This window comes from Carya illinoinensis, chromosome 16 (assembly GCF_018687715.1).
Source record: "Carya illinoinensis cultivar Pawnee chromosome 16, C.illinoinensisPawnee_v1, whole genome shotgun sequence".
Lineage (NCBI taxonomy): Eukaryota > Viridiplantae > Streptophyta > Magnoliopsida > Fagales > Juglandaceae > Carya > Carya illinoinensis.
In genome coordinates, this window is record NC_056767.1 from 6,761,791 (window position 1) to 6,777,515 (window position 15,725).

A 15,725-nucleotide genomic window follows, 5' to 3' on the forward strand; every position below is an offset into this window, starting at 1 on the left:
GAGTACCATACATTTAGAAAAAAGTAAACAAATCTAAAACTCACATGAGAAAAAATATATATATTTAAAAATTTTGAGCTGCCATGCCGAAGTTGGCCAAACGTTTGGATGGAGGAGGTTCCATCAATGTTTCGTCACCCTTTCTAGCTTCTTTTTCGCTCCCAGTTGCAGAACTTGCCCAAAGCCAAGAACCATATTGGGACTGAGTCACATCATCTTACATCTGCTTACCAGCAATCAACTTTGAACATCTTCTCTTCAAATGTTTTATCGTTCCACAAAGGAAGCAGAACGTCGGAAGGCATTCATATGTGAATGAAATCTACATATGCTTATCAACAATTTTCAATAACCTCCCTCTTAATAGAGGTTTGGTGACATCAACTTCGACTCTTACTCAGAGGAACTAATCCTAGCCGAAGCCCCTCCTGTCAGTGTTGACCATGTCCACCCTTCCTATGGCGGAGCCTATTTGTTCACCTATTTCCTTCGTCATACACCCCAAAGGCATATCATCTAATTGAACCCAAAACAAGTCTGAGTTGAAGATAATATCTTTTGGGGGAGTACCACTGTCAAATTCTTGCAAACACACCAGTAGTCTATCAAAAGACCAAGGTCGACCCAGCAATACTTTTTCTTTATCAGCTTCACATTGAAGCTCCACTATAAAGAGATTTTTCACCTACCTCTTTGGAAAGGAAAATTCTATACACCATACTACTATCCCACTAAGTAAGATATGGCACATTTATCACCACTGAATAATCATTTATTACATACTTTTTTTTCATCAAATGGTGATAAATGCACCACATCATATATAGAGAGATGCAAGTGAGATGATTGTGTAGTGTATAGCATTACTCCTTTAAAAAATATTAACCCCTCATGTTTCCACACTTTCAAAATGGTATTCTTCAAAGCCTCTCAGTTTATAACTTTTTCTATATCGATTAGAGGTATAAACATAGTCTCCCCTGAATCCTTAAATGCTTCAGAATGAAGAACTAAATCATGCTTCTCTTTATCTGTTAAATTGAAACCTTCCCAATTTTACATTAACTCGTCCTCCAATCTAACCTAATCTTCAAAGGTATGTCCAAGAGACGAATCTTTGCCTAGGCAAAGAGAGAAACACCTCACCCTACATAGAGGAGAGAACCAACTCTTCCATATTCTTGCCACTTGATTACCCATTTATTGTGCTTCTTGTCTCTTTCACTTTTTGGTAGTTGCTACTAATTTATTCATTATGATTACTTCCACCCTCTAGCTATTACCATGCACATTATTACATATGATCTCTTGCATTTCTCATTTCTTGTAGTTCATGTTAGTTACCACTTTAAACATGATCTTTGTTATGTTATGATGTATTTCAGGTATGCTTTAAGTCAAAAGTCTTGTATTTATATTGTTATTGTAAATATATGTTTATGAAATCATTTAAAACATGCTTCATTAGCTTTTATAATTAAGAATGATAAGATCAAGAAAGGAAAGAAATATGCAGAAGATAAAGGAAAGAAACATCATGTTTTCTTGTCTTTTAGATGTTGCAGGAATGATAGTTGTGCAGTGAAGGAAGAGAAGCGGGCTGCATCTTATATTTATATGATTTGAAACTCCATTTTAGGTGGCGTATAGAGTGTATGATTTGTTTCTAGCCCTCAACTCTCTAACCAAGAAAACAAACTTGCCCTCGCTATCAGAAGTTTTCGACCACCAAAAAGATAGTACCTAATCTTCATTTTTAGCCTCGTCTCTATAACTGAGAAAACAAACTAGTTTTCAGTATTTGTAATAGTTGATTATTGTTATATCATGGAATTCATTAATTCTCTAAGAAAGTTGAGAACATCGAATGCTTTGTACCAATTGTTAGGTGCTAATTTAAAACCAAAAAGAAATCATCTTAATAATATCAAAAAATTAAATTAAAAATTGGCTGCATGTTTGGCAGCCACTCCCCAAGGTTATATATCAATATAACTTTCTTTGACTCTTTTCATCTAAGAGTACTTACATGGACTATTTACCCAAAATCAATTTTTAAAAGTAATGTTATATACAGTTTTAATTAGAGTGTGCAAGTTTCGTGCACTCAATTAGAGTCTGTGAGTAATGCTAGGTACAAGTCCTGCATATGCCTTTTGTAAAAAAGTGGACTCCAATTAAAAAAAAAATGTTTTTTTAAGCACTTTTTGAAGATAGAATATGCTTCTTCTTCTTTTTATAAAGACTTGCGTAAGACTTATTTGTTTAAAAATTTTACAAATCATGTATCTTCTTCAAATTATGTTGGCCGTATATATGTCTTGAATTAGCCCACTAAAAAGTCATAATAATATGCCAAGAGCCTGATGGCCTATTGGCATACGATTTAGTTCTCCAATTGAAAACCTTAGTTTGAAACCCCTCACTTCCCCTTTATTAAAAAGGAAAAAAAAATCATAATATAGACCTTCATATTCTTGCCACTTGATTGCCCATTTATTGTGCTTCTCATCTCATGCAATTTTTGGTAGTTGCTACTAATTTATTCATTATTACTTCCATCCTCTATTAACATGCACATTATTACATATCTCTTGCATAATATCTCGTTTCTTGTATTCATGTTAGTCATAGCTTTAAACATGATCTTTGTTATGTTACGATGCTGTTTCAGGTATGCTTTCAAGTCAAAAGTCTTTTTTTTATATTGTTATTGTAAATAAATGTTTATGAAATATTTATTTTGATATTATTTTTTATTCTATATTCTGTAACATCTAGCTCATGTTTTCACACTCTGAGTCAATGGACTCACTTGTTTATCTTCACTATTTTTTTCAGATGACTTTGATAGTTGTGACAGATAGAATAGATGACACATGACACGATTATAAAATAAATGTAAGATAAGTGTCGTGTCATAAGTTGATTGGTGAGATTTTAGAGACTATGTAAAATAGTTTAGTTTGTTATACTTGAAAGAATTTTTTAGGTACCATATTTTTTGGAAATATTGTATTTAAGCTTTCTTAATTTTTCTTAATATTTATGAAAATAGCCTCAATTTAGAACTAGATAGTAAAATTTTTGTAAAAAATATAATGTCTTAATCATTTTCCTAAATTAAAATAAAAAATTATCATAAGACAAACGAACATGCTATCTTTTTGTGGTCGAAAACTACTCATATTGAGAGCTATTTTGCTTCTTGGTTAGAGAGTTGAGGGCTAGAAACAAATCATACACTCTGTACGCCACCTAAAATGGAGTTCCAAGTCATATATAAATATAAGATGTAGCCTACTTCTCTTCCATCACTGCACAACTATTACTCCTGCAATATCTAAAAGACAAGAAAAAATGATGTTTCTTTCCATCATCTTCTTCGTGCTTGTTACTCATGTTGGGTTTGTTATGCCGACCGGAGAGCTCAAACCCAAAAACATATTCCTCTTAGCAGGACAAAGCAACATGGCTGGACGTGGAGGCATTTACAATGACACCAAAACCAACTTGCACAAGTGGGATGGAAAGGTTCCTCCACAATGCACTCCCACTCCAAACATCCTCACACTATCTTTAAACAAGACTTGGGAGATAGCTCGTGAACCTCTCCATAAGGAAATTGATAATTTGAAGACTTGCGGGGTGGGACCAGGCATGCCCTTTTCCAACCAAATATTGGCAAAACATCCAGACTTTGGAGTTATTGGCCTGGTCCCTTGCGCAGTAGGAGGAACAAAGATAGAAAAGTGGCAAAAGGGTACTATTCTATACAATCAGTTGGTGGACAGAGCAAGAGCTGCAAGGCAATATACTAGTGGTAATATTCGTGCACTGCTTTGGTATCAAGGAGAGAGTGATTGTGGTGAGCGGGACTCTAGGCTCTATATGGGAAGGTTGGAGAGGTTTTTCAATAATCTTCGGCACGATCTTGACTCTCCTGATCTCCCCATTCTTTTGGTATATACTAATTTATATGCAGATATGCTAGATCTTGTTTTTAACAAAAGTGATTTTACAATCTAAAATATCACATCAAATTACGTCAATTTGTAGATTTACTTTTGTAGAATTATAAATTGGTTACACTTCAACATAATGCACCTTTGCAAATCATTATAAAAATATACATTTTTTTTTTGCAGGTTGTAATTTCTGCTGGAGAAGGAAACTTCCTAAGAAATATAAGAGATGCTCAGCTAAATATAAACCTGAAGAATGTTGTGCACGTTGATGCCATGGGATTAACCCTATTACCAGATCATTTGCATTTGGATACAAAGTCTGCTGTTCGCATTGGTCAGAAGCTAGCTGATGATTTTCTATACAACTTTTATCACTAGAAGTAATTAAACCAAATCGATCCCCGAAATTCAATAATCTAAATAAATAATGTTTTTCTATGGAACTAATGTTGGATATAGTATTAGGGTATGCAAGAATTGAGCACTCCTTTTGAGAAAGAATAAGGCTCCCCATAAAAAAAATACAGGGCATGAAGTTTGTACACTTTAAAATTATATCTAATATTACTCGTTAGTAATATCTTAAATAGCAATTCTGATCAATGTCCTCTTTCCATTATTTCTCTTTCCTTCTATGTTCGTGATGTTCTTTGTCCTAATATTGCACAAAATCTTTTAGAATGCTTCTCTATTATCTTCTATGAGAAAAGCTTGTATGCCACCCCATGTTGACCGCTGATCAAAAAAAAAAAATTACTTAAAGATTAAGGAAGTAATTTGAAGTGTATTAGTGTATTTTTTTTATTTTTTAAAAATATTTAAATATACTTAAAAAATGTGAATAGAAAAATGAAAAAAAAAAAAAAAGTTGCAAAAGCAACTAGCGGTAACAATGAGAGGTTCTGCTCTGGCAGTGCTCATCTTCTATATACCAAATCTTTTGGTTGCCCATCAACTTTTGTGTTAATGATTTTATCATTCTTAATAATACAAGTTGACAAAACATATTTTAAAATTTAAATGATTTCATACGTCAATCACTAAAATCTATCAAGTGGTTCCTTCAAAGTCCATATGTTAATTAATAACTAAAATCTAAAATTATAAAAATAACTTACAAATCTTTTACAATGATTTTATAATTTTTTTAATTTAAAATTATTTTATGAAATTAACAAAATTAAATTGGTCAATTATAAAATAAATTATAAAAAATTATAGAAACTATATAATTTACACCAATGATATTATAAGTATTAATTTATCAATAAATTTAATTTAAACTTATATTATAAAGCAAATTATATTATACCAATGATTATAAATAAGCGCTAAATGCGTTGGTATTAGTGGTATATTTCCTTTGAGGTTAAAAGTTTGAATTTAATTAGAGACAAACAATCTCTAAGACCTATTAAATTAAAAGATTATTTTTTGTGACGCCCCCAACTTTCACGTACGGACACGTGAAAATCAAGGCATTGGGATGATGACAACATGGGTCACGCATCCCATCACCAAGTGCCAAATGTTTGGACAAGCAACACGTGTACAACAAAAATAATGTTGCGATAATATAAAGTCTTTCAACTAAATATTAGAATTTTGTTTAAATACAAACTCGCTTAAAATAAGCGCAATAAAATACTACAAATTTTAACATTGTCTCAAATCCAAAATACATAAAATAAAGGTAAGGAAAAATAATTTCCAACAATAGAACTCCAAATCAGTACTCTAGCGGAACCGCCTCCTTAGGCTCAGCCTCCTCCTCCTCCTCATTTGTATCAAAGTCTACAATACTAAAGACGGTACCAAAAGTAAGTAATAATCTAACCAAAGCTCAAGATAAAAAATATATATATATATATCCATGCCACAACAATATGCATGAACATGATATCATATGCATATGTCCCTAAAATCATCAAAAAATTTTAACGCATGCCAAAATCCCATTTTGGCCCAAAACATTTCCTTCAAAACATTTCCTCTCCATTATCCCAAATAATGGCCCAAAAATCCAATTTCGTCATTTTTTCAGAAAATAGCCCATTAACCAAACCATCAGAGCACTGTAGGCAGGAATCACAAGCGGGACTCTACCACTATCCCTGCTCACCACCATCTCTACACGTGTACCATAGACTGGAATAATAGGCAGGACTCTATTATCGTCCCTACTTACCACCATTCCTACAAGTCCATCTGTAGATGGGAATTGCAAGCAGGTACGGGACTATACCACCATCCCTACTCCGCGTGCACCATAGAGTGGCAATAAGCAGGACTCTACCACCGTCCCTGCTTACCACCATCCCTACAGTACCTATGACTCAAACCACTCAATCCAATTATTCAAATATACCAAAAAATCATTTCTCACTCGAAAAACCAGTTTTCAAGTTCCAACACATGAACATGCATGCAATTACACGAAAACCCAGTTTTCCTTTTTCAACACATGTACATGCATGCACTATGCAATGCAAATGACAAGACATAAATATATCCAACAATTCTCAACATCAACCAACATACAAATAATTCCGTCCTCCAATCCATCCGACCCCCGACTCCTCGGACTCAATCCGGCATAACTAACCAATCATAATTTATTGTTAAAGTAAAAATATATTTAAATCTAAAAGGAAGATTGAAAAATACTTACAGCGCTATATGATATTTTTCGAGTGATCAATGGGCTGCAAAAACTATAAATTGAATAACTTTAAAAGCTATAAATTGAATAAAATAATTTAAACACAATACCTTGCTAAAATATAATAAATAACTAGTAAAAACTAACAACAAAATTTTAAATCTAAAAATAAACTAAATTAAATTAAACAGTAATTTAAACACAAAACAATAATTAATATTAAGAAAGCACCTCAAAATAAATTTCACAACTAATAAATCCAATTAAAATTCGATAAATTTAAAATAAAAGAACCAATATTTTAATTAAATTAAAATACTCCTTAATAAAAATACACGTAAAAATGGGGTATCACATTTTTCTTGAATTATTTAAAGTGTAATGTTACATACAATCGTCAAGTATGTAAGTATCGTGCAGTCATTTCGAAAAAGAGTAGAATCTACTATTAGAAAATTAATTTTACTTTTATATGGGTCCCGTACTTATTTATTTTTTAAAAGTAATTATGCGGCGCTTGCACACTCACGACTATTAAAAAATTAATAATGAACTAAACTCTTTTTTAAAATGATGATTATACGTAACATTACACTGTGTATTGGCAAGAAACTCTTCGTCTAGCGCTTGTATTTTGCTACATACAGTCGTGGAGTGCGCAAGTGCCGTGCAGTCATTTTGAAAAAGAATAGAGTCCACTAATAAAAATTAATTTATTTTAATATGAGTTCTGTATTTATTCATTTTTTTCAAAATGACTATACATTGCTTGTCAGTATGGTTTTTACAACCAGCTGGTGCAAAACAAAAATAGGAACAAAGAATCTCTACAAAGTTGCGACTGGGTATTACTGCTTGGGTATTCTTACCTGAGTTTGAAGTCGGATGTTGTGCAAGTTCTTTTATTCAACTGGAATTGAAGTAAGAAATTTTATCATTCACCATTGGGAGATAGTGTATCACCAGAAGATGAAGATTCTGGTACTGATTTTGCAAAGGCATTATTTAATTGTTTGTTCATTTGGTGGAGAAGTTTTTGTTGATTTTTTAGCCACCGTCTACAGTTGCATTGTTTTGATGGCGCTGAGAACTCACATATACGAAGATTCTGGAACAGATTATGCGAGGCAGCGAGGGCATTTTTAGTTACTTGTTTGCTCATTTGCTGAAGAAAGTTTTTGATCTTGTTGCCACTGCCTTCAGTTTCATTATGTCTCAACTTACCTGTTTCCCAATTTGTAAGTTTTTGCGAATAATTGTTTGGAATATCAGTGAAAATTGACATTTTGTGGCTGCTCTTATTTTATTTTGGTGTACCAGATTTTCTTGATTCTTTTACTCCAAAGAACTTTACTACAAGCATTAAGGGTTCATGTGGTGCCAGGTGTCTTATGACTTTTAAGGATTTTCTTGTACTTCCAAATTAAAATGCTTAATAATGTTTCTTTTTCCTATCCTCCCACTCTATACAGTCTTTATTTCTGGGCGTGTTTTATGTAATTAGCTTTTCATTCAAACTTGCAGTTAGGCGGCATTTGTTATTATTGCTTTTTCTCTTCTTTTTTTTTTTTTTTTTCCTCCTTCAATTCAATGCTTGGAAGCTGGAGATCGTTACCTTTCTTTGTATAGTTTCTTTATGGTATCTGTAATTTTGTTCTCTCCTCAATATAGGTTATCGCTATATGTTTTACATCATTTGTGGACAAGTTTTTGATTCTGGCAAACACTTGCTTCTTCCACCTTCTTAGTTGCATTTACAGTTTGCCTAATCTCCTTGAATAAGGGTAAATTCTTCCTTGAGCATTTTTCTTCTTCTTCTTCTATTTCTTCCAATTGCTTATAAATGTCCTGACTTATGATGATTGTGCCTGTTGAGTTGTTGGTCCCTTCCTAGGATTGGTCCTTGGCAGTATCAAAAGCTAAAAATTGACATCTAATCATCTCTGAACTGTAGCATTCTAGGGCTTGCTCTAGCGCAACTTGCTCGAATGCTTGGCGACTTTTAGTTGGAAACTAGGTGATTTTCCTCATGGTGCTGGGCTCAAGGCCAGAGGAGTACCCTGACCTGATGGCCAGGGAGTTCCTGTCATTGTATAGGGTGCTCCGCCTCGATGTTAGCCTATGCAACTACTTCCAGGCATGCTCCAAAAGGTGCATCTCCCACTTAGAGAAGCACTATTCTCACATCGAATCTCAACGCTTCTTCTTCATGTCTAGTTCGGGATGGCAATACCCCGAAGGGTCATCTGGTCATATGTCCCTTATAGCAAGAGCCTGTCCATTGTGTTATCTCGGCAGGAAAGGGCCAAGTTGGTGACAGTGCTATCTTGGACGACAGCTCTTTCTGGTGACACCAAGACCGACATGGTGTTCACTGACGCAAATATCACGCAGTTCCTTATCACACACGACCGATCGTATGGTTTGGGGCAAAATCTCTTGGGGGATTCTTCTTTGTCTTGGGCTCGAAAATGGCATTCCAGCCCTTCTGCAACCGATGGTAGGGAGAGACAACCTTGCATCGCCCGCGAGGTAATTGGCAGGGCAAGGTTGGGAGTTCCCCTCCCTCAACCTCAACCGTTTCGGGGGGTGCGGGAAAAGCCTCATGAGGCAAACCTCCTAAATAGCCCCTAAGGGCACTGAGTGGAGGGACTAGCGCCTAGGGCTTCCTCCAGCAGCGACGTAGGTGGTTCGTCTGGTTGGGAGTAGGCCCTTGTAAGAGAGTTACAATGTCCTCACGCCGCTGCAATGGCGGCTCCACCAGTTTCATGGCTAGCCGTTGTTATGGATGAGGACGATGCCATTTTTCGAATGGCCTTTTTCACTGCTTTCCTTAAATCGGCACCCCGCAGGCCCCCTACGAGGGGGAGCAGTTCCCAGATTTTGAAGAGACACCTCCCTTGGTTTTATCCGTGCCTTAGTTCTTGGTTCTTGAGACCCCAATCTCTAGGGGCCTTTAAATTGGGAGATTTTCACCTTGAATTACCCTAGCTATACTTGCTGAAAACTCCTTGTTAAGGGCCTGCTCACACCCCCCCTGAGATTAGTCGGGATGCTATTCTGGATATCTCGTGTCACTCAAAAAAAGAAAAATCATCCTAGTATGTTTCTTTCTTTTGAATAGAGTTAGTAAAAGCATATAACTCCTACATAAATTGAAAAAAATTAAAAGCATATAACTTCATTAATATTTTATAATGAGAATTGGAAAGCATATAACTTCATTAATATTTTATAATGAGAATTGGTGCAATGCTCCAATCCATTTCTGTTTTAGATTTGCCTTGGTGTGTTGTTTTAGTCTTGGAATTAGAATTAGTGCACAAAGATGCTTAGTTATTGTCACATCATTTATTTCATATTACAAAAGAATAGCTACTAATTTCTAACCTTAGTATGCCTCAGGAAGCAAAGCTTTTGCACAATTATGCATATCTAGGTTGATTAGATAAGTTTCATGTTACAAAAGAATAGCAATTGATTTCTAATCTTCTCTCAACCGTCTTCTAAAGGTGATTGAGGTGAAGTTTGTTGAGCCCGTTCCTGCTTATGTTGGAGGAGGAAGGTGGAGTATCTAATCACCATGGTAGATAGAGTGGAAGTTATGGAGGAAATAGAAGAGATTTGGGATCGTCTGAAGCTAAGTGAGGAAGAGAATAGGCCTATTGAGGTCAATTGTAGCGAAGCGGAGTTGATTAAGATGAGAAGGAAAAGGAGTATTGTGGGAAATATAAACTCAGATAATAAGATTGGAATGGACACTGTCAAAGTGACGATGGAGAAAATTTAGAAGGTGGATAAGCCAATGGAATTTCAAGATATTGGTTTTAACTTCTTTGTCATTACATTAGCAAATCCAAGCCATAAATATAAAGCACTGGGAGGATGTCCATGACTCTTTGATAACCATTTGTTTGTGCTTAAAAGAGTATGATGGTGATATTCAGACAAACCTGGCGGATTTTGATTATAAGAAGTTTTGTGTTCAAATGCATAACCTCCCACTAGGTTATATGAATAGATGGATCTGATAGCAAATTGGAAGCTCAATTCAAAAGGTAATAGAGGTAGATTTCCAAGAAGATGGTCTAATGTGGGGTCACCGTTTGAGGGTGAAGATTGAGTGTGATTAAAGAAAGCGATGGCAAAGGGGAGACCAGTGAATGTAGAAGGAGGAAGAATATGGGTGCCACAATATGAAAAGCTAACAAAAATATGCTTTCATTTTGGGAGAATTTTCCATGGAAAGTAGGGATGTACGAGTAGGAAGCTTGGAAATTCTCAGAGAAGTGGTGGTGAGTCTCAGTGCAGTATTTGGCTAAGAGTGACAGCTGTAAATTGGAGGTGGAAGGAGAGGAGAGGGGAACAGAGCAAAAAGAGTGGTGAATCTTACCCTCGGAACTCGTGCTCAGGGATGAAGGAGAATGGTGTGATGCCTTTGAGGGAGAAGAAGGATCGAAGGGAGAATGGAGCCCCGACATCGGGGGAGGAGGTGAGAATGACAAAAGGAAAGATGGAAGAGGAGAACGAACTGGGCGTTGTTGGATCAAAGGAGAATTGGATTTTGGGTGGAACGAAAGGATTAGGCCTGGATCACTATAATACAAGTCTATGCATCAGTACTCCGGCCAAATAGACAGAGAGGACTCTAGATAATACATCTTCAACAAGCCCAACCTAGTTAGATTTGATCACTGTAGAAGAAGTGATTATGAGCTCCATCGACCAGGGGAGAAACAAAGCAGGTAGAAAGAGCTACAAGAAGAGAAGAGCTCGAGGGAGGATCCTAATAGGTGAGTGACTTCATCTCTATCTCTGTCCAAACAAGCTTTTGATCATGTGGAGAGGGAGTTCTCGCTGGAGGTTGCTAAGAAAAAAGCGACAAAGGAAGATAGGAAGGACTCTGTTTTAGAGTTATGTGAGGTGGAGGCTACGAGGTAGCCTCACCTGGCATTATGAAAATCATAAATTGGAATTGCCAAGAACTTGGAAACCCTCAAATAGTTCAAGATCTTTACCTGATGGTAAATGATAACCAGCCCAAATTAGTGTTCTTGATGGAAACTATTATTAATGTAGGGAGGTTGGAGAGTCTGAAAAGGAAATTGCCAATGAATGGTTGCTTTGTGGTAGATACAATGGGTAGGATAGGGGATCTAGCTTTATTTTGGAAAAGTGAGAATGAAGTGAAAGTACTAAATTATTTTTAGTGGCATATAAATGTATTAATCAAGGGTGAAGGGAATATAAAGGAGTAGTTTTTCACAGGGTTTAATGGGTACCCTGATACTAGGAAGAAGAAGTATTCACGGTACTTACTGAGTAGTTTAAAACCTACGGATCATGCAACATGGTCTGTGGCTGGGGATTTTAATAAACTTTTATTTCAGTAAAATAAGGTTGGGGGAAGAGAGAGGGCTGAAAACTAAATGTGTCAATTTCAAAAGGTGCTAAAGGAAAATAATATGTTTAATCTAGGCTATAGTGGTGGATTTTTCACATGAAGTAATAAGCATACAAACCATACATTTACAAAGGAAAGGCTAGAGTGGTGTGTGGCAAACAACCTTTGAAGATCAATGTTTAAGGAGGTAAGGGTGGAGGGGCTTGCAGGCAAATGCTCAAACCACATTCCTATTATATTATCTATGATTGGGTTTGACTTTAGGCAGAGAAGAAGGAAATACCCATTCAAATTTGAAGCTAGTTGGATTAAAGAGGAAGGGTGTGAACAAATGGTTAGATAAAGGTAGTCAGGAAAAGATTTAATATCTAATCCTATAGAGAGGATCCAAACTCTTTTGAGATCATGTAGTGGAGCTTTGGTGAGTTAGTTCAAGAGGAAGGATAGGGATCGTGGGAAGGATATTGAGCAATTGACTATGACAGTAAAAGAAGTGTAAGATGTGGAGGTGCCTCAGAATGTTGAGGAGCTTAAACAACTGCAGAAAGATGTTGGAGTTTTTCTAGAACAAGAGGATATAAAATGGAAGTAGAGAGCAAAGATGAACTAGTATAGTATGGGAGATAAGAATACAAATTTCTTCCATGCCTATGCTACTCAGAGAAGGAAAAGAAATCAAATTGTATCAGTAGTTGGCTCCCACTCCAATATAAGGATGGATCAAGAAGGAATTGTTGAGGCTTTCAAGGAACATTTTTTGAGGTATATAAAACAACAGCACCATCAAGTAGTGTGGTTGAAACTTGCCTAGAAGCTTTGGAAGTTCGTGTGACAAGAGCTATGAATGACCTCTTACTAAGAGAGTTCACAAGAGGGGAAGTTGAGGAAACCTTGAAACTTATTGGTCCCTTGAAATCCCCAAGGCCTGATGGGTTTGGGGCTTGCTTTTACCAAACTTATTAGAGTATTGTAGGAGATGATGTGTGTGCTATAGCTCTTAAGTTTCTTAATGGTGGGGCATGAATAAGTATCTGAACCATACTTATGTTGCTTTAATCCCCAAGGTAAAAGACCCCAAGACAATTAATGACTTTAGGCCTATATGTTTGTGCAATGTGATGCATAATCCATAAGGTTATAGCTAAAACCCATGCCAATGGACTGAAAGTGGTGTTGAACAATCTAATTTCCAAAAGTTAGAGTGCTTTTATTCCAAAGAGACTCATTTCTGACAACATTATTGCTACTTATGACACCCTTCATTCAATGAAAATGTGGCAGAAAGATAAAGTGGCTAGTATGGCTCTAAAGTTTGATATTTCAAAGGCAAATGATAGAGTAGAATGGACTTATCTTGAGCTAGTGATGAAAAAATTGGGGTTTAGAGACCAATGGGTTAGTCTTATTATGGGGTGTGTTACATCTGCTTTGTATTCTGTTTTGACAAATGGTAGTCTATTTGAGATGGGGAGATCCACTTTCTCCCTACTTATTTCTCCTATGTGCTGAAGGGTTGAGCACTATGATAAACCAGGCTGAAGCTAAGGAAGAAATAAGAGGTGTGTCTATTGCCAGAGGAGGGACAAAAGTAACCCACCTTCTTTTTGTTGATGATTGTATTATTTTTGGGAAGCCAAGCTGGGTAGAGTGGAAGAAAATTAGTGGTATTCTAGAGTTGTAAGGAAAGGCCTCTGGATAGAGTTTAAAAAAAAAAAAAAGAGAGAGAGAGAGAGAGAGAGAGAGTAGTATCTTGTTTTTCAACCCAAATGCAAAAGCTTCTGTGAAGGAAATGATAGCAAAGGAGTTAGGGGCAAGGTTGCAAAATAACTGTGAGAAGTATTTGGGACTGTCTAGTATGGTTGGAAGATCTCGATATAAAACTTTTAGATGCATCAAAGACAGGGTGTGGCAAAAGATAAGTAATTGGAAAAATCAATTCTTGTCACCTTCGAGGAAGAAAGTTTTGTTGAAGTCTATCATTCAGGTTATTCCAAATTATCATATGAGTGTTTTTAGACTACCTAAAAAATTGTGCAAGGAAATTGAATTTTCATGACTAAGTTTTGGTGGCGAATAAAAACAACGATAATAAGATCCAATGGAGAAGCTGTTAAAAAAGTGGGATGTCTAAAGCTGAAAGGTGTTGGGTTTTAGAAAGCTAGAGAGTTTTAACAATGTTATACTAGAAAAGTAGTGTTGGAGAGTGTTGATAAATCCTCAATTATTTACGGCAATGGTTTTGAGGGATAAATACTTTAGACTTTGATACTTTTAGAGGCTAAGCTAGGCCATAGACCCTCGATGATATGGAAAATTTTATGCAGCTCTTTGGAGTTACTCAAGGAAGGATTTGTGTGGAGAGTAGGCAATGGGTATAATATAAAGATATAGAGAGACAAGTGGATTCCAATACCTTCATCTTTGTGTATCCAATCCCCAATCATAATGTTAAGTGCTGATGCTAAGGTGAATAAACTAATTGATGCGAACTGTGGAGCTTGGAAAGAAGATCTAGTTAAAAAAATTTTGAAAAAGGAAGAAGCTGAGATTGTCTATAGCCTTCCTATCAATCAAGCTGGTCTATTAGACAAACAAATATGGTCTCCAACAAATAACAAGTTATTTAGTGTTAAAAATACTTATCATCTTGACATGTGTAGGAAGAGAAGGGATAAAGGAGAGTCCTCAAAGGGGATTGCAAATGACTAGAAGATGTTATGAAACCTAAATGTGTCAAGTGCAATGAAAATATTTTTATAGAAAGCTCTTAATGACAGTCTATCAACAAGGAAGAATTTGACTCACGAAAAGATGGTGGAAACTACTGCCCTATGTGTGAGTTAGAAGAGGAATCTACTTGTCATGCGTTATGGAGCTGTAGAGGAGCTTCAAATGTGTGGGCAGAAGAGTCAAGTCCTTTAGATAAGTGCTCTAGCAATGAGGTGGAGTTATATGAAGTTTGGGACAGACTGGTGACCAAAGTATCTAGGGCAGAATTGGAGTTGGTGGCAGTAGTGATAAGAATGATATAGTTGAGGAGAAATGATTTTCTCTTTGAAAAGAAGTTTGAAGGACTTGAAGTGATATTTAAACAAGCAGAAGAGAGTCTTGTAAAGTTCCAGCAAGCACAGAGTAAAACTGTGAGGGAGATAATGGGTAGTGTAGGAGCTAGAAGAGAGGGTAGATGGAGGGCACCAAATTACCAATTGAGAGCCATGTGAAAGTGAACTAGGATGCAAAATTAAATTCAAAGGAGGGAAGGGTGGGGATCCAAGTAGTTATCAAAAATGCTCTGGTGAAATCTTAGTTTCCTTATACAGCTCAAAGGGGAGGGTTAGCAATCATGTTATAGTCGAGCTTCATGCATTATAGAGAGCTTTGAAGTTATGTGCAAAGCTAAACTTCGAGAAATTAGTCTTTGAAGGTGATGAATTGACAAATGTAAAATGTAAATATCGAAGAAGTAAGTTGGGAGTGGTTTGGATAGATGATAGAAGATATAAAAGGGGTTACTCAGAATCGACTAGATTGGATAGTGCAACATACATATAGGGAATGTAACAAAGTTGCTCATACACTTGAAAAAATTTCTTCTACTACAGATGAGAAAGGGTCCGGATAGAAAGTGCTCCAGTAGGCATACATAGTTTTGTTGCATAGAATAAAATGTGTATTGTTGATCGGTAAGTAA

The 15,725-nt window shown here is 36.0% G+C and overlaps 1 protein-coding gene across 1 annotated transcript; it reads left to right on the top strand.

Annotated features, from left to right (window-relative positions):
• Positions 1–3,360: 3,360 nt before the first annotated feature.
• Positions 3,361–4,346, top strand: LOC122298753 (probable carbohydrate esterase At4g34215). Its single transcript, XM_043108612.1, has 2 exons — positions 3,361–3,963; positions 4,149–4,346. The coding sequence occupies exons 1-2, from the start codon at positions 3,361–3,363 to the stop codon at positions 4,344–4,346; spliced, it is 801 nt and encodes a 266-aa protein (XP_042964546.1).
• The last annotated feature ends 11,379 nt before the right edge of the window (positions 4,347–15,725 follow it).

Excerpts from the sequence above, each read along its gene's own strand:
- LOC122298753 (XM_043108612.1), top strand. The coding sequence starts at position 3,361 with ATGATGTTTCTTTCCATCATCTTCTTCGTGCTTGTTACTCATGTTGGG. Across the intron at positions 3,964-4,148 it reads CTGATCTCCCCATTCTTTTG|GTTGTAATTTCTGCTGGAGA; the intron begins GTATATACTAAT and ends TTTTTTTTGCAG.